Source organism: Fundulus heteroclitus, unplaced genomic scaffold (genome assembly GCF_011125445.2).
Source record: "Fundulus heteroclitus isolate FHET01 unplaced genomic scaffold, MU-UCD_Fhet_4.1 scaffold_82, whole genome shotgun sequence".
NCBI classification, from domain to species: domain Eukaryota; kingdom Metazoa; phylum Chordata; class Actinopteri; order Cyprinodontiformes; family Fundulidae; genus Fundulus; species Fundulus heteroclitus.
In genome coordinates this window covers 1,270,108-1,289,297 of record NW_023397274.1, presented here as the reverse complement: position 1 = coordinate 1,289,297, position 19,190 = coordinate 1,270,108, and the positions used below count along the sequence as shown (strand labels likewise).

General features: G+C 39.9%; 1 protein-coding gene across 1 annotated transcript in view; it reads left to right on the top strand.

Moving 5' to 3' along the window:
* The first annotated feature begins 103 nt into the window (after positions 1 to 103).
* The window catches only part of ric1 (RIC1 homolog, RAB6A GEF complex partner 1), a 52,601-nt gene continuing 33,514 nt past the window's right edge, over positions 104 to 19,190 (top strand). Inside the window, exons 1-2 of the mRNA XM_012869177.3 lie at positions 104 to 841; positions 10,761 to 10,868. Of these exons, the coding sequence (XP_012724631.2) occupies positions 701 to 841; positions 10,761 to 10,868 (249 nt within the window). The 5' untranslated portion in view covers positions 104 to 700. The remainder of the gene's footprint in view (positions 842 to 10,760; positions 10,869 to 19,190) is intronic.

Here is a 19,190-nt window from a genome sequence, read left to right as displayed (position 1 = left end):
TCTGACAAGCAGCCTTATTTTTATTTATTTATTTTATTTAATGTGGTTAGTCGTACAATTAAAAAATGGCAAAAAATAAATTATTGTTTCTGCAGGTACCTTTCTTGCCGCCAGATGTCACCACCGAGCCGCTCTGCCGCCTGAGCGGCATATTTCACATAACACAGAGCTGACGTCACGTGTCAACACCACGCAAAACTTGTCGGTCTCGCCCAATCAGCGTTAAGTCGGATAGACGCTTGTAAAGATGGCGACGGTACGGCGCAGAGGAGTGAAAACTGGACTCGTAGCAGTGAACAAACACCTCTGGTCGAAGCTCCGAAAGAACTGATAGCGGCACCGGGAGCCAAACCGAGTCGGTCCGCTGGATGCTCGCACCTCACCGTTGGCGGCCGAGTCGGAGACGCCGCGGCTCTGTTTGCTGTTGTTCTCGGGAACTCCGGGTTCTCTCGGACCGCTCATTAGCTCCAAGTTAGCCCGCGTAGCTTCACTGGCTGCTTGAATCTACCTTGATGGCATCTGCGTACCGATAGCCTCCGTCGTGCCGAAAGCTGGGATCTTTCAAAGTTTTTATCCTGACTAAAACTAAAAACAAAAACAAGCCAAACGGCCGCTAATGAGTCGCCTGGATTGAAAAAAAAACGTATTCGAGGAGGATCTCGGCACTGTTGGGAGTACAGAGGAGGGACTTTCAGCCGACATGTATTTTCTAACCGGCTGGCCCCGGAGGCTGCTTTGTCCGCTGAGGAGTGCTGAGGAGCCCTTTCACATCCAGCCCAGCTCCCAGAGGCTGTACTTCGCCCTGCTGTCGGAGACGCAGCTCAGCGTCTGGTACTCTCGGGTAAGTTGAGTGAAACTGCTGCCGGTGTCATGATCCACAGCTCAGCTGACCAGATGACAACAATGCCAGCGGTGCTACTTTCACTTCAGTAAACATTCAGCAGAGCCTTTTAAAGCGGAGTCGCCTAGATTGTGGCAAAATGTGGGTATATATATATATATATATATATATATATATATATATATATATATATATATATATATATATATATAGTTTAGATAGCAAATGAGGGTTGGGTTGCTGACGATGAGGGTGACCGTGATGTGTTGGCATATGGTTCCACCTGGACACTCACTAAGATGACAGATGACGTCGCTTTGCGTCATTGCAGAGCGCTGTAATATCCGCACACCTGTGTAGTATGATGCGCTGTCCCTCATCCATTTGTCACAGGTGAAATAAAAGTTTTAAGTCCTTCCTCATAGATGGCATAAGAGCAACCACCCAAATAATCACCATTTAATAGCCATAGTGTTGTGGTAATTGCTTCCACAGCAGGTCGATGTTCCATAGGGTCCATTGATCCAGGTTAGGTGGATGTGGCGCCGCTTTACCTGTTTACCTAATAGGTTTACGTAGCAATCAACACGTCCCACAGCATCACCATCTTATCAGTTTCCCTAAACATGTGTATTCACAGTCCTCAGAACCATTTCTAGAGTCATGTTCACTTTAAATGTCTAATTAGACGTTTTCGGATGGAGCCCATGTCCTTCCTTCCTTTCTTCCTTCCTTTCTATCGTCTCTTTCTTCTCTACCGTTTTCTTATTTTTGTCCTAACTTCCTCCATACATACTTCTCTTCCTCCTTGTGTCCTCCTTGCCATTTTTCCTTGTGTTATTTTGTTTTTGCTCTTTCCATGTGTCCTACCTTCCTGCATCATGAGCGCTCATATTTGTTTTGGTTTGATCAGGTTCCATAATCTATATTTCAGTCATCTAGCCCTAAGGGGAATCAAAACCATACTGAATGAAAATGGGAAGTTTTACGTTTTCAGAAAAAATCATAGAATTAAATACTTGTTTTTTTTTTCTTTCAGTACAATAACATATTAATCTATAAAAGTGCACAGATGTGAAAGGGATTTATTAAATGTGTAAAATAAATGCAGGAAGGGATGAAATTGCAACCTTGTAGGAAAGACATGTGAGTAAAAAATTGTTAAGCTGTCAATTTGTTCAGAACTGAATGCTAATAAATTATTGTAAAGAAGCATCAGTTTTTATTTTACGTTTTTTTTTATAAAAGAAAATTATTTAACCAAAGTAAATTATTATAATTTAGACTTAGACAACTTTATTTGTCATTTTGTATGCACAGAGTGCGTACAGAATGAAATTTCGTTTGCATACAGCTTGAAAATTACAGTAAATTACAGGATAAAGTAAGTTACAGGATAAAGTTACAGGATAAAGTGCAGCAGTGATTTAACAGTAAAACAATTGAAATGTAAACAAGTGCAGGATAAATTTAATAATCCCAGGGGGAAATAATTTTCGTTACACGCTCCAGATGTACAAATGCTTGTGTTTTTGACTCTGTCGTCAAGGTTCATGCTTTGCAATGACATCCGTCCAGAATGTGCCCAGCTCATCTGCATCTACAGAGCCTTTGGTACAACACTGTTATGGATTTTAGTTATTTCTCTGATTGGGTCGGATGAATCAAAACGAAGATGTAAAGGTGTTTATCCAGGATATTTCTCCCTCTATGGCGAGCCAGCGAACATTTCTCTGATCTGTTTGTGTTATTTGCCATGGTGTTGTTTCTGTTTGTTGACTGCTTATAGGCTCACATGGTACAGCTGTATTCTCATGACTTCATGCTTATAGGGATGTTTACAAAAGCAACAAACTAGTGACTTCTTGGTCGACCGAAACCTATAAGTTAGTTATTGTAGGCGAGAAAATGCACATAGGTTTTGCGCTGACAAACAAAAAGGGGAAATCAACCACTCATTTATTCATAAATGTTTTTTTTTTTTGTTTGTTGTTTTTTGAGCAGGCGCATCACACCTTTAATGTCACTTGGTAACCATTGGCCTCCTAACCACAGACTAATTTGAAGACCCGGTCCCTCAGTGGGCTTTTCTATTTAAAAGGACTATAAAATAAGCTTCTAGAAGTTACAACAGAGGCTTTACATTTATAACCAAACAGCAAAGCTAAAAAAAAAGTAGAACAAATCCAGTCACCTTCAAGAACTATTACAACTGGGCCTTGGTGCCAAGCATCATTGGACGGCGCGAACACGTCAGTTTTGCCTTTGCCTCACACTGTTTGTGTGCTTAATAATTAAAGTTAGTGTTTCCATATACATCACTCCCGCCATGAATGTGCGGTTTTACAGGGGCTGCAGGTATACGGCTGCACCAACGTGTCTTCTGGGCTCTGGGTTTGATTTACTGCAGGACACGTGAACACGAAAAAAAAAAAAAACAGTTTCTGCTCCTAGAATAATATCTACCCTGCTAAAACAGACAAATAATATAAATTGGCACTTTGGTTAAAAATGGCACACGCACTGACTTGTTAATGGTTTTATAATCTTTGTAAAGTGTTACAGCGACTTCCTAAACTTATGACGATGTAGGTTTCAAGATTTCTAAGTATAGAAACTATGGAAAGTTAATGTGTTACTAGTAGATTAACGCTGAAGAGGTAAACAAAAAATAAACCCTTTTGCAAAGTAATTATAATTTCTAACCTTATTTACCTCCCTTATCCTTAGTTACTTTTTGTCTTGCTTTATGCTTAGACATTTATAGAGTTTTACAATTCATCTAAGGTTAAATTTAGACCATGACGCATTGAGCAACACTGATATTTACTTAAGGCTTTATTGGAGGGAAGTTATTTGACCGAATGACCTGCGACATTGTTTATACCTCTGTTTTCCAGACCGTTTGTGTGCCAACAATGGATGAGGGTCACAGCTAATTTCCCGAGGCACCGACAGGATGTAGAGCCATTCTTGCCTCCCTTCTTTCTTAAGACATCGGCCTGTTTACAGATTTACACACACATGGATTCAGAAAGATGTCGGCACCCCGAGCTGTTAGTCTGGATTTATTTCTCCTTTAGACTTCATCTGTACTCGGCTGCAGCCTGAAATAACGCTGCTCCGCTGAGGCGCAGCAAGTTGTCTGTATATGAGAGTAGCTCATTATTAAATTTGTTCTGTTCTGTCACCCAGCCACAGCGGTCTGTGTGTGTGTGATTGTGTGTTATATTTTCCTTAACACAAACAGAGAGAAATGAGTTGCATTCTGTAACGTTCCCCTGAGACTTCTCTGAGGATGCCAACAGTGGCTGCATGTGTTTAGCACACTTTCTGATGTTTCATGCGAAATGGTCAGGTCTCTTTGATTTATAATAGGTTTGCAGTTTCTACTCTATTTTTTTTTAATGTTGTCCTCCAAAGGGAAAAAAAAATGTATTTCAATTTGTTCCAAAAATACTTTACTAATCCCAAAGGGAAATTAAATGCTGGTGTAACTGATGGGGGTTTCATTAACGAGTTGCTGTAGAGGCAGGAAGGATGTCTTCCACCCGTCTGTCTTACAGGAGAAGCCTCTGACTGAAGACTCTGCTGTTGTTGCATGAAGGAAGAAATAAGAGCGCTGGAAAATATGTCTTCCCAGTTGTGTCGCCTAAATGCAGTTTCCTTCCTTCCTTCTTTGTGTCTGATCCTTTTTTTTAGATTGTGTCCTTCCTTCCTTTCTACAGTTTCCTTCTTTTTGTCCCTCCTTCCTTCATACCATGTCCTTCTTTCCTTCCTTTCTACCATGTCCTTCCTTCCTTCCTTCTTTCCTTCCTTTCTACCATGTCCTTCCTTCCTTTCTTCCTTCATTCCTTCCTTCCTACCATGTCCTTCCTTCCTTCATACCATGTCTTTCCTTCCTTCCTTCTTTTCTACCATGTCCTTCCTTCCTTCCTACCATGTCCTTCCTTCTTTTCTACCATGTCCTTCCTTCCTTCTTTTCTACCATGTCCTTCCTTCCTTCCTTCCTTCCTTCCTTCCTTCCTTCCTTCCTTCCTACCATGTCCTTCCTTCCTTCCTACCATGTCCCTCCTTCCTTCCTACCATGTCCTTCCTTCCTTCTTTTCTACCATGTCCTTCCTTCCTTCTTTTCTACCATGTCCTTCCTTCCTTCCTTCCTACCATGTCCTTCCTTCCTACCATGTCCTTCCTTCCTTCCTACCATGTCCTTCCTTCCTTCCTACCATGTCCTTCCTTCCTTTCTTCCTTCCTTTCTTCCTTCCTTCCTTCCTACCATGTCCTTCCTTCCTTCTTTTCTACCATGTCCTTCCTTCTTTTCTACCATGTCCTTCCTTCTTTTCTACCATGTCCTTCCTTCCTTCCTACCACGTCCTTCCTTCCTTCCTACCATGTCCTTCCTTCCTTTCTACCATGTCCTTCCTTCCTTCCTTTCTACCATGTCCTTCCTTACTTCCTACCATGTCCTTCCTTCCTTCTTTCCTTCCTTTCTACCATGTCCTTCCTTCCTTCCTTCCTTCCTTCTTTCCTTCCTTCCTTCCTTCCTTCATTCCTTCCTTCCTACCATGTCCTTCCTTCCTACCATGTCCTTCCTTACTTCCTACCATGTCGTTCCTTCCTTCTTTTCTACCATGTCCTTCCTTCCTTCCTACCATGTCCTTCCTTCCTACCATGTCCTTCCTTCCTTCCTACCATGTCGTTCCTTCCTTCTTTTCTACCATGTCCTTCCTTCCTACCATGTCCTTCCTTCTTTTCTACCATGTCCTTCCTTCTTTTCTACCATGTCCTTCCTTCCTTCTTTTCTACCATGTCCTTCCTTCCTTCTTTTCTACCATGTCCTTCCTTCCTTCCTTCCTTCCTTCCTTCCTTCCTTCCTTCCTTCCTTCCTTCCTACCATGTCCTCCCTTCCTTCCTACCATGTCCCTCCTTCCTTCCTACCACGTCCTTCCTTCCTTCTTTTCTACCATGTCCTTCCTTCCTTCTTTTCTACCATGTCCTTCCTTCCTTCTTTTCTACCATGTCCTTCCTTCCTTCCTACCATGTCCTTCCTTCCTTCCTACCATGTCCTTCCTTCCTTCCTACCACGTCCTTCCTTCCTTCTTTTCTACCATGTCCTTCCTTCTTTTCTACCATGTCCTTCCTTCCTTCCTTCCTTCCTTCCTTCCTTCCTACCATGTCCTTCCTTCCTTCCTACCATGTCCTTCCTTCCTTCCTACCATGTCCTTCCTTCCTTCCTACCATGTCCTTCCTTCCTTCCTACCATGTCCTTCCTTCCTTCCTACCATGTCCTTCCTTCCTTCTTTTCTACCATGTCCTTCCTTCTTTTCTACCATGTCCTTCCTTCCTTCCTACCATGTCCTTCCTTCCTTCCTACCACGTCCTTCCTTCCTTCCTACCATGTCCTTCCTTCCTTTCTACCATGTCCTTCCTTCCTTCCTTTCTACCATGTCCTTCCTTACTTCCTACCATGTCCTTCCTTACTTCCTACCATGTCCCTCCTTCTTTTCTACCATGTCCTTCCTTCCTTCCTACCATGTCCTTCCTTCCTTCCTACCACGTCCTTCCTTCCTTCTTTTCTACCATGTCCTTCCTTCTTTTCTACCATGTCCTTCCTTCCTTCTTTTCTACCATGTCCTTCCTTCTTTCCTACCATGTCCTTCCTTCCTTCCTTCCTTCCTTCCTTCCTTCCTTCCTTCCTTCCTTCCTTCCTTCCTTCCTTCCTTCCTTCCTTCCTTCCTACCATGTCCTTCCTTCCTTCTTTTCTACCATGTCCTTCCTTCCTTCCTACCATGTCCTTCCTTCCTTCTTTTCTACCATGTCCTTCCTTCTTTTCTACCATGTCCTTCCTTCCTTCCTACCATGTCCTTCCTTCCTTCCTACCACGTCCTTCCTTCCTTCCTACCATGTCCTTCCTTCCTTCTACCATGTCCTTCCTTCCTTCCTTTCTACCATGTCCTTCCTTACTTCCTACCATGTCCTTCCTTACTTCCTACCATGTCCCTCCTTCTTTTCTACCATGTCCTTCCTTCCTTCCTACCATGTCCTTCCTTCCTTTCTACCATGTCCTTCCTTCCTTCCTACCATGTCCTTCCTTCCTTCCTACCATGTCCCTCCTTCTTTTCTACCATGTCCTTCCTTCCTTCCTTTCTACCATGTCCTTCCTTCCTTCCTTTCTACCATGTCCTTCCTTCCTTCCTACCATGTCCTTCCTTCCTTCCTACCATGTCCCTCCTTCTTTTCTACCATGTCCTTCCTTCCTTCCTTCCTTCCTACCATGTCCCTCCTTCTTTTCTACCATGACCTTCCTTCCTTCCATGTAGGAAGGAAGGAAGGAAGGAAGGAAGGAAGGAAGGAAGGAAGGAAGGAACATCTTTTGGGTAAAGCCTTTAGCCAAAGCAGAAGTGCGTATCACTTATCATGGCGATAGCGGTCGGCATGATAAGCACAGCTTATATAAGTACAGCCCATCTCATGGAAATTAACAAAAATGCCCAGAGAGAAGAGAATCCGCACTCTGTAGTTCATTTTTAGAAGGCTGTAGCCCACCATCCATGTGCGTTTCCGTCACATAATGATGTCAGAGTTAAACGCACAGCAGTCTGAAGCTCCTTTCCTTCCCACAATAGAGTTCTTACTGTTGACCCGATGAAAGGTCAGGGAAGGGGAGCTAGGAGCTCTAATTAGACGTTTTCGGATGGAGCCCATGTCCTTCCTTCCTTTCTTCCTTCCTTTCTATCGTCTCTTTCTTCTCTTTGTTCTTCTTCTCTACTGTTTTCTTATTTTTGTCCTAACTTCCTCCATACATCCTTGTGCCCTCCTTGCCATTTTTTCCTTGTTATTTTATTTTTGCTCTTTCCATGTGTCCTACCTTCCTGCGTCATGAGCACTCATATTTGTTTTGGTTTGATCAGGTTCCATAATCTATATTTCGGTCATCTAGCCCTAAGGGGAATCAAAACCATACTGAATGAAAATGGGAAGTATTACGTTTACTGAAAAATCATAGAATTAAATTCTTGTTTTTTTTCTTTCAGTGCAATAACATATTCATATATAAAAGTGCACAGATGTGAAAGAGATTTATTAAATGTGTAAAATAAATGCAGGAAGGGATGAAATTGGAACCTTGTAGGAAAGAAATGTGAGTAAAAATTTGTTAAGCTGTCAATTTGTTCAGAACTGAATGCTAATAAATTATTGTAAAGAAGCATCAGTTTATATTTTAAGGGCTTTTTTTTATAAAAGAAAATTATTTAACAAAATAAATTATTCTAATTTTAACAGCTTTCAAGGAAAGCATGTTAAACAAGGACAAAATTCTGTTGTGTTGTTTCAATGCTTCAGTGCTGCACCATTCGCCAGCTCAACATTAGACTGAGGTTGCCGTTTTCCTCTGTGCCATTATAAAATTTTAATTATATGAAACAAAGACTGTAGGGAAGAAACGGTTAATACCCATTCTCTAATTACAATGACTGAATGTCCCTGCATCTAAAGTTACTGGACACATTTTCCTACTTCAAGACCTGAGAGTGTTCAGTTTGTTCTTTGCAGTACGAGGTCTTTTTTTATCTTTGCTGATGATGACTAAAAATAAAATTCCCTCACCATTTCTTAAAAATGTGATTTAAGCTATTTTACCCACTTTTAAACATGAACGCATAATAATTTGCCTGCAGAAATGCAGTACTTCCAAGAATAGCAGGTTGACAAAATAATTTGTGGTTCTTGGGCCTTAAAATATTACAGAGTTTTGTCTTTTACAGCTTTTTTTTTTTTTTTTTTTAACTTGTGTACCAATTAGTTTAAGTATAGAATAGAACAAAAAATACATGATTTGATGCCTCTTAAATGATAAAGGCACAAAATAAGGACAAGTAGCCTGACTGAGGAGTGCATTTACATTTGGTTTCATCATTATGTGTTTTATGGCATTAAAGTTATAGTTTGTAATCCAGTTCAGAAACACTTTTTGTTAAACTGGGTGAAATGGTCCTGCCATCCTGAAAGTAGTCAATACATTATGTATTCACAAAAAGGACTGCGAGTCTATAAAAACTCTGACCAATCACTGCCGTTTGCACCCCCCCCCCCCCCCCCCCCCAAATGTTCCTCAAGTTCCGGGGCTAACACCTTATCTATTGGTTGTCCCACATGCCAATCATTCTGAAGCATTCACATAACGCCAGTGTACGTTCCGTGTCAGTCCACGGTAGCTGGCTGCGCATGTGTACTTCTGGTGTTTATGTATCCAGTTAGCTTAGCGGTTAGCTTCAGTGTTAGCCTTTCATTGTAGCTCTGCTGCTCTCACCAGCCTCAGTAGAAAGAAATAAGTTAAGAGTGGATTTGGGAGATTTTTTTTCCCCCCTGAGGACCCATTGTGGTTATATTGTGATAAGATGGTGGGGGTGTCTACTATTAAAAAAAACAACTACTCTACGTGCTGTGTACTAAAAGCGCAACAGGGTCAAGCTTTTATTCACACTGAAATCCGTTTTTTTCCCCCAAATCTGCCACAATCCAGGAACTTCTGGACACAGTATGGCAGTCCTAATCCAATGTGAAGACGGCTTTAGCTCCATCCACTACATTGTCCAATACGCATAAGAGCTAGAACACACTGGATCCCATGTGGCATCCGATCCTACAGAAAATCAGGTCGTATGACGTCCGTAGCAATGAGAGTAGGTTGAAGTGAATGGAGCTGCGCAGACCGCTTGCAATTCCCAGCGACGGCGTCTTTTCTACTGTTAAACCAAGATATACCATGAGTCTAGAATTGTCGTTGCACTTCAATTTCAGGGGAAAGTCATGAGTCAGACACTCCGGCAAAGTAAAACACACCTGCTTTCAAAGTAAAATCTTCTACTCGCAAAGGACTTATCTATGGTAGGAGCATAAAAGTACTGGTAGGCCGCCAGGCTTAACTCGCCCTCTCGCCAGGCTAAGCATAATTTAAATAGTTTTTTTTTTTTCATACATCAGTAACAGAGATACCAAAGAGGGTATGTAGCAGGGTTTTCAAAATAATCAGTCTCATTATAATCAACACTAGAAAATTAATTATTAAAATATACAGATTTGCATGAAAAATCTATAGAAACCGATCCATCCACCCAAATTGTTGCCGGCTGCGACCCTCTTTATACGCAAGATAAACACAAAAGTGTTTTTCAGAGAATCTTTCACAGGTAGACAGAAGAAAAACCAAATGCTCAATGGCGCTACATGCTAAGCTAGCATGTAGCAAGACATCGTAAACCTCCTGGACAACGTAAGCTAACGCTAGCTGCTATTAGCTTGAGGGACACAAACAGCCCCAATGAACGGGCAGTGCTGGTCTGGCTGTGATCTAATGTTCATTTATTTTAAGGTGAGATTTTAAGTTAATTTATACAAGAAGCAATTAAAAAAATAAATTCTATATTATGATTGTTTTATTTTTAGTGTACCCAGATACCTTCTTTCAACACTCTGAATCCCAGTGGTGCATGTATTTTTAGTCGGACAACAGTGTTTATTTTTTTTGTTTTGTTTTTTATATTTGGCCTTTAATTGCTTTTCACTGTTTACACTGTGGGTCATTGCTTTGTTTAAATAAGCCAAGAGTTTCTGTAAGGGTCAGAAGTTGCACCCCTTTAGAACCCCAAATACTTTTAAAATGTCTTTGCTTTATTTTAGAATTACTTATTCATACTTGGTTGGTAAACCAAGAGTTATGATTTTTAAACTGAGCTGCTATTTGTGTTTTAGGTATTTTGGTTCAGAGTTTCCATCATGGTTATTTGGTTTTGTGGCTTTTTAAGTTTGAGTAAAGGCTGAAATGTTTGACATCAAGAGGCGTATTTTGATGGCTGTGACTCCTGGCGTTCTGCATGTTCTTATTTTCTTCGCCTTGTTCCTTTTTCTGCACACACAGCCCAGCGTTTTGATTGTCAGCTACATAGAATCTGCGAAGGCAGCGGGCCAGTTCGGCTTTTACCAGAAAGCAGAATGGAAACCAGACGACTCCATGATAGCCGTGGCGGTAAGTGCAACACAGTGACATGTCATCCTTTGTCATGTTTAGTGTCGTTGATAAGGTCATGCTTTTTTTTTTTTTTTTTCTAATATCCTGTTGGTAATTTGCTTGTAAACCTTCTGCAATTTTTGTTTTATTGGTATCTTCTTTATTCCAAAATGTGTGTGTCTGTTTTTCCCCTGCATAATAGCAGCATGTTAAATGTAGAGGGCTGCCAAAGTTCTTTGCCAGACTTTGGGCTTGTGGTGGTTTAAAGACACAAGTAAAGCACCCACTCAAAGGCTGTTGTAGGTTGGTGGAAAGACTTCACTTGAACTCCCTCGCCCCATCTATACAGGCTCCAGCCATCACTAAATAAAAACAGCAGCACCAGGCCATTTCTTACTATTCTCCTCTTTCCACTTACCTGCCATCTTTTAAATCAATAAAATGTTATATATTTAGCGCCAATTCATGAAACATGTCATCTCAAGACACTTTACAAAGGCAAATTCAATCATATTATTTCCTATCTAAGGAAACCCAGTAGATTGCATCGAGTCTTGACAAGCAGCATTCACTCCTGAAGAAGCGTAGAGCCACAGGGAGAGTCGTCTGCATTGTCCATGGCTTTGCTGCAATCCCTCATACTGAGCAAGCATGAAGTGACAGTGGAAAGAAAAACTCCCCATTAACAGGAACGAAAAACCTCCAGCAGAACCGGGCTCAGTATTAACGGTCATCTGCCTCGACCGACTGGGGGTTACAGAAGAGAGAGCAGAGACACAACAAGAGAGACAAAAAAAGCAAAGAAGCACACATTGATCCAGGAATAGCTTTCAGGTCTTTGCAAAAGGGCCCAATATACCTAAAATTACTGATTATACAACATGAGCAGGGCCGGCCCAAGATTATGCGGGGGCCCAAAGCAGAATTAGGTTTGGGTGCCCTCGCCGTTTCAACAAAGATTTGGTGGAATACAGGAGACATGGACATTTTTATTAGCTTGAGCTTAAAAGCAATCAGGGGTTATTGATTATTATTTGCAAAGATGTGTTTGTGAAGGAAATCAAGCTTTCACAAAGAAAAGAGCAATGCGGATTACACTTTTACAAAATAAACTTGCCTATTCCTTTAAATATTAAAGTTAAAAAAAACAACATTTTAATTAATCTGCTGAAATTATCAACTCAAATTTAATAGTATTCTCACTGTAAATAAAACAAATATACTAATTTTAGATCTGTGGTAAGTGTTAATATTCAAGCAGTTACGGGAGGCCCCCTACTGGTCTGGGGGCTTATTTCGTGTGTGCCTTGGGCCAGCTGAGGCAGCGACTTTCAGCTTTTAGGTGAACGATGAGTCACAAAACAAAAGGATTGAAAAGAAAATATAGAGCCAGCTTTTTGTGGTTAGATAAGCCGGACAAACGCCGCACAGAAAAAAAATGGTGTCATGAACTCAAAATTGAAAAACGGCCTAAAAGCTGACAGCTGCTATTGATAAATCAGGCAAAGGTGTCTGTCGAAAATATTGATCACATAGTATTAGACCTGAATGCTTTGATCACACGTATATTCCCATTATCTTCACACTTTGTCCCCTGCTTATCGCTGCACCTTCTGGCTGTGATTGAGTCTAACGCTCAAAGGGAAACGTTTTTTTTTTACAAACAAAGGTATTGCTTTGTGGTTCATTAGTCACACGGCTTTCATTTTCACTTAGATCCAAGCAGTTTGGTCATTTTATTGGTATAGGGGCTATTTTTAGGCCGTCAGGAATCCTGACATAATTTTTTTTTATTTTAAAGATGGGGGGGAGGGGAGAGCACTACGGGAACTCTGTTAAAAGAAAAGTATCCTTTTCTTAAACTTTCAAATACATCATCTCCTTTTTGCCCCACACGTCTTTGAGAGTTGAAGTACCGTGCAGACCGTTTTCTAGCAGCACCGTCAAGGACAAAGGGTGTGGTTGGATTGTTTGTCCCAAAACAACACTTGATGTCCTTCATGCCATTTTTGTCTGCCGGGTTTTAAAACGGGCACAAAGACGAGCTGTGCTGTGGCATATGCAAGATCAATTAAGTCTGTAGTTAGAAATAATTATTCTGGATGATCTAATTAAGGTTTCTAGAGGCAGGAAATGATCGTAGAGGCAGGTTTCTTCTTTTAAATACGTACAGTAACAAATCAATTAAAACTACAATAAAATAGAGGAACATAGAGGTTTAATAACCTTCTGCTTTGTTATAGTCAGCCTCTTCTTTCCCTTTTCTCTCTGCTCTTTTGTTTTAACCTTTATCCTCTTGTGAGGATAAAGGAGGGGGGGTAGGGGGTGCAGAGATTAAAAATAATCAAGAGTTAATCTCCACTGGCGTCCCGGCCTTCACAAGCACAGTTTGGGTCTGACCGTTTTGGACTCATAAGTGGTTTGATTTCAGGAAAATGATAAACATGGGTGTCACATTAGATTAGTTGCTGTCCTAAAATCAAAAATGTACATTTTTATTCCCTTTTAAGAAGCTGTGTATCACAGATGTAAACAAAAAAAAAAAAAAATCTATAAACTTGACTGGTGAGCTTTACTACTAGATGTTTGTTAACTTTTCAAGCAGTTTCCATCTGAGCTCCTGCACTAGTTTTTCCAGTAAACCACAGCGGTAGTTTCTGATGAGGTGTTCAGCTATTATGCTGTTTATTATTCAGGGAGCAAAGCTGATAAGACATCGTTTCAGAGCTGAACTCTGCATGTTTTCACGTCTCAAAACTGGTGTGTTTTTAATGTGATATGGTGTCAGAGTGGGGGATGTGGGCGGTTTATTGGTGCACATTACAAGGTGCAAGTAGCCCGTGGATGTGGAAAAGGCACTGAAGCTGCTGTGTATTGTGAGCCTGCGTTTTTGTTCTTCAGCACTTTCTTCAGATACACATTCAGACTGAGAACTGCTGAGAGTTGAAGATCTTCACGTTTGCTCTTCAGTTTGCCGTATTGCTCATACCGAGCTCAGCATCATCGTCTCCCTTTTGAATGTCCCTTTTTTTTTGCCTCCACAGCATAAACTAATGTATTGAAAATGCTGCAAAGGATTTTATTTATATTCATAAAGAAAAAGAAAAAAATGCTCAAAACATATTTTTTATCTTATGCTTTTGCTGAGCTGTTTAATTATTTTAATATCTCACTTTTTTTAAATACATTTACCTTTTTATATCTTATTAATTCAATTATTGGCTTTGGTTTTGTTTATAGCTGAGTTTTAAGAGTAATGTTAGTCTAAATTCCTTATCAGTGTAACCTGTTTTTTTATGCATTTATATAAATCTTTTATTGATTTCCTTTGTGTTATATTGGAATGATTTTATTGAGTTTAGTTTAGCATTTCAATTTAAAGGAATAGAGTTTTTTGTAATTCTTAAGTAAAAGTTTCCAGCTTGACACATGAGGCTTAGTTATGTCTGCTTTCACAGGGTTTAAATGGCTGATGTGTGTTTATGTGTGTGTTGATTGATTTTTATTTAATCAAAAATGCGTTTTGTTAGAAAAGGATATATACTGGAGACTTCATTATAGTATTTTGTAGTATTTATTACACAACAACAAATGGCCATTAAGTGTGTAATATTTCAACAAACTGCCTTTGTCTGTAAATCTGAGTTTAGGGTGTCCAAGTTGTTCAGAAAGGCTTTTTTAGAGGGCTGGACGATAATTCAGTAGCAAAATATAGCGATCGATAGACGTGTATCAATGATAGAAAAAAAGGGTAAATTAAAAAGTTCAATAGAATAACAGTTTTCCTTCCTTTTGCATCCTAGCCATGTAGGCTAATATTACAGTCATTACGTCCTCCCAACCAATCACAATGCAGATCCAAGAACCAAGCTCCGCCCCTTTCAAATAATTCAGAGAGTAAGCGTTCTTTTTATTTATTTTTTAAAAACGTACAGTTTTGGTAAAAGTTGGTTGAATAAAAGGTTGAGTTTGAATTAAGTTTTTGTGTTCTTTATCCAAAAATATGTTGCTAAGCAACAGCATAAAATGGCCAGGGCCGCACTTTAAAATATGTTTTGAATTTGTTGATAATTATCAATATTGATCAACATGATTTCTATTTTATCAATGTGATTTTTTTTTTTCTATGTCGTCCAGAACTAATTTGAAGGAGAATATTTTTATAACAGTAAATTTATGTCTTTTATTTTTTTATATCTTTATAGTTTTGTTTTTTCTTTCTTTTTAATGTGCTATTAAGTCGGGCCACAAACACCCGACAATGTTTCTCTCAGAAACAGCCTTGGAGATTTCTCATTTACTGGCTAAACACAGAAAGGGTTTTCTTAGGTTTTTGATTTTTGCTGCTGAAAATAGACCAAAACATTCTCTGCGCCAACAAAAATAGAAAACATTTGACTCAAAAAGCTGGGAAAATGTACGCCTTTCTTTTATCAAGGGCAAACCTTTTTAAGACCTACAACATTTTTTTTTTCTTTTCTACTTTGTTTCATTAGAATATTGCATGTTTATTTCACTGCTGGGCAGGTAAAAAGAACAAATACACAATTAAATTGTTTTTGCATTTTAGTTAGAATAAAATGGCCCTTGAATACTTTTGACTTGCAGATTTTACCTCAGTGCGGTAAAACTTTTTTTTTTTTAAACTTTGGTTTAAGTTTTAAAACAATAGCTTTGCAAACAGGCTTTAAGCTGTTCTGCTGAGCAATACACTGCAAAGATTTAAGCACCGTTTTATTTAGTTCCTCGTGGAAGTAGCACTGGGAAAAATAGATTTGCAGCAAAAGTAACAGTACAAACCACACTTTTTAGCTTTTAGGTTCACAAACATAATCATTTGTATCAACCTTTTTCCCCGATTTGCAATAAAAGATGCATTTTTGCCGATCTTTTGCGGGGCATTTGAACACTTGCATTCGAACATCTGGAGTCTGTATTAGTTCACAGGTTCACTGATGCTTTGCAAAGCAAATTTCTCCCCCTGTTGTTTGCAAGCAGCTGTAATTTTTCACATCAGGATTTGCGTCGTTTAATTAGCCAGCAGACTCACCCAGACGGTTGTCCTCACTCTAAAAAGAACAGCCGTTTTCCAGATGTTCAGGCTGCTCGCACACCCTGCACACCCCAAGGCTAATGTAATCGCCCTCTTAAACTGTGACCAGGATCTATCTTTAGCCAAAGGCTCTGGACGAAGCTAAGGATTTAAGAAAAATAACTTTAAAAAAAAAAAAAAAACATCTTCACACACAGGAAATACTTCTCACCGCTGGGCTTTTCTCCTGTCTTTTTTTTGGGAGCGGTCCGAGGCCAAAATGTTCCCTCTCCGCTTTTAGACTCTCACACTGCAGAGGCACAGGAAAGTATAATTTCTCTGCCGGTTGGCTTTCTATACATTAGCGGTGTGCATTCCTACATACATTTCTTGGGAAATTAACAAAAAAAATAGGAGTGGTTTTGAAGTGAAGGGGAAACAAAACAGGTCATTGTTCAGCAAGAGTCAAAAACAACAGGTTTAGAAACAATAGGCCGATTTTTATAGCTGTAGAGCCGCCATTTTCTGAGCCAAAGCAGGTTGTAAAGCCCTGCTCGAAGGTCCCTGATGCAGCACAATAGGAGCTCGTTCAGTAGCTGCGTTCAGAGCAGAGTCTGGCTGCCCTCTTTTAACTGTGACGGAGGAATGTGTTTAGACTTCCCCGTTAGCACACCTGGCAGCTGTGTGCTCTCAGCACGACTTTTTCAGACGTGTGTATCACAGCTGCGCTCTGTTTTTTTTTTTTATTTTTAAACCGTTTACACCCGACGCACTTCATGCCGGGGGCCTTTCGTTTTGCAGCAAAAGTCGTCCGTGTTCGGCTGCGAGAACGTTTTCGTTCGGGTATAAATGGGGTTGTGTTGCATCTGAAAGAATCTGGCTGCTTTGTCTGAAGCGCTTCCATTTTTGAGAAGAGTTGCAACTGTCTGTGAGCTTCTGTGCGTGTCGTTGCACCTCCAGGACGTGTTTAGACACGTATAAGAGAGGCTTCGATACGCCATCACGGTGTATAGTTTTCTGCTGACTCCTTCTTTTGTCTGCATGAACTTCCAAGGTCTTTCACTTCCCCTGACCAAAGTCGGCTTTCTTTAAACACCGGCATCAGGTTCAGGGCTTGTCATCAAGTCTAGAAGAGCAAAGTTATGAATATAAAAAAGTTAAATGTCAGGAAAGTTAAACCTTGCCACCAAATGTTCAGTTATGAAAAAAAAAATCGCATTCATCTACTCTATTTGTATTTCTCATCCTCTGGTGGAAGGTTTGGGTCGCATACATTTTAATGGCTCCTCCTGAGTTGTTTTGATCTTGTTTCACAGACTTGCTGAGCAGTAATGTCTTTCCATAAGGGGAAAAAAAAAAGAAAAAAAAAACACAAAACAGTCCCCTATGCTGGGCTTACTGATTGCCTTTGAACCTCAGCGCCTACATATTTGTGGGGCTCTAGTTGGCGTCCGGCTTTTTCCTGCACCATTATCTCCGCATGTATGATCACACTGAGAGTACGAGGTGTCCTGGAAACACGAGCGACGTCCCAGTCACAGCTCTCTTCCTTTATCTGCTTTTTCTTTCATCCACAGTTCTTTTTTTTTCTTTTTCTTTTATTCCATCTAACAAGTCGAAATGAACCTTATCAAAGTCCCATCAACAGAATGGACCTGTAAACGCTGTCATGCTTTACTGGGATTGTATCTTAGATTAAAGACTGGGGGATGATTCATGTAGTAACTCTGATTCCTGCATCCTTTTTGAAGAGAAAAAAAAAAGCTCTGACCCATTTTTTTTTTCTTGTTAAAATGGTTTTCCATTCATTCGTTAAGACAAATGTGCGAGAAGCTTTGTGTCTCAGATCTCTAAACAATACCAGATTGTTTGAGTTTTTTCTTATTTATAGCAAAACTAAATACCTGTCATTTTCATATACGTGATGATTTTTGGACCATGTTGCAGAAAACGTTCTACACCAAAAGGAGATTCTTCAGAACCCAGATTGGGATTTATGCAAACTTTAAAGATATAAAACCACATTATATGATTTTAAAAACAACGTAAAAAATTGTTACGTTTGATCATGATAAAATAAGGTTATACACCAAGTCTCCATCTTGATAGTGTTTTGATTTCTTTCTGAGGCTAGACAGAGTCCAGGTCCGGGCCGATTAGCAAATGTAAATAGATTTGGCGCCATCTAGTGGCAGTATCGCAGAACTATCATAACGCCGGTTTGCTTAATTAATAAAACGGTATTATATAATGTCAGACCGAGCCTGACCCTCCGCAAGCAGTGAAGCGGCGGCTCGGCGTGATCAAATACCAACCATTATTAATTAAATAACCCCATCTACAGCAACATTAAGAGCTTCATATCAGAACATTTACTCACGTCAATCAACTCTGCGGTCACATCTGAGCGATCAACAGGTTTAGCGTCTGCTTCAGTGAACACCAACGTTCTTACTGTATTCCCAGCGACATTCCAGTCTATCCCTCTTGGAATCTTTTATATTTTTTGTTTCACTCGATCTTGGACCATTTTTCATTGTTTTACTGGGAGATGCTAATGGCCGTTAGCTGCTTCCTGGTTTATACCTGCTGCGCACAAGCACTATCATACGTTTTCTGTTGTTATAAATGACACGAAAGGGGTTTATTTACTAACAAATTGAGCAAAAACAAAGCGTAAAATGCAAAAAAAAAAAAAAAAAACTAATACACCAGCAGGATGTGATAATCTTTCATACAAGAAGTTAGTGAGAGAAAACCAGAGTGATTTTAAATTTTTTTAAAAATTCAAATAACCTGACTATGCACCTTTTAAGTTTATAAGTATTCAGCTTTTTTCTTCTCGTCTTTTATAACTATGAAAGCACAGAACAAAAGACGATTTAAATTATTTTACATTTTAGGCACATTTTACATTGCCTGTCCTGATAATATATTAGGAAATTTGTGGAGCTCCACAGATGTCAAAATATGCAGCAAACCTAAGGGTTTTTCCCTCTTGTTTGTTTTGATTGAACTCCTTTTTATTCCGATGTGACAGAGGTGGTTTCTATCTAAAGACTGCAAAGTCTTGGCACATTACCGCTGAATTGGGGACTGCGGATCGAGTTTCGTTTCATGTTTCAGCCAACAGGCTCTGGTTCTGAAGTTTCCTTGACAGCAGTGTGTGTCTGCGTTTGTGTAATTGTGAGTTTCTCCACCGTCAACAGGGAGTCTCTGCGATGCATGTTTAAATACTGACGGTTTTACTTTATGGTAGGCGAAGTGTTTTAATCAGCATAAATAGACTTAGACTTAGACTTAGACTT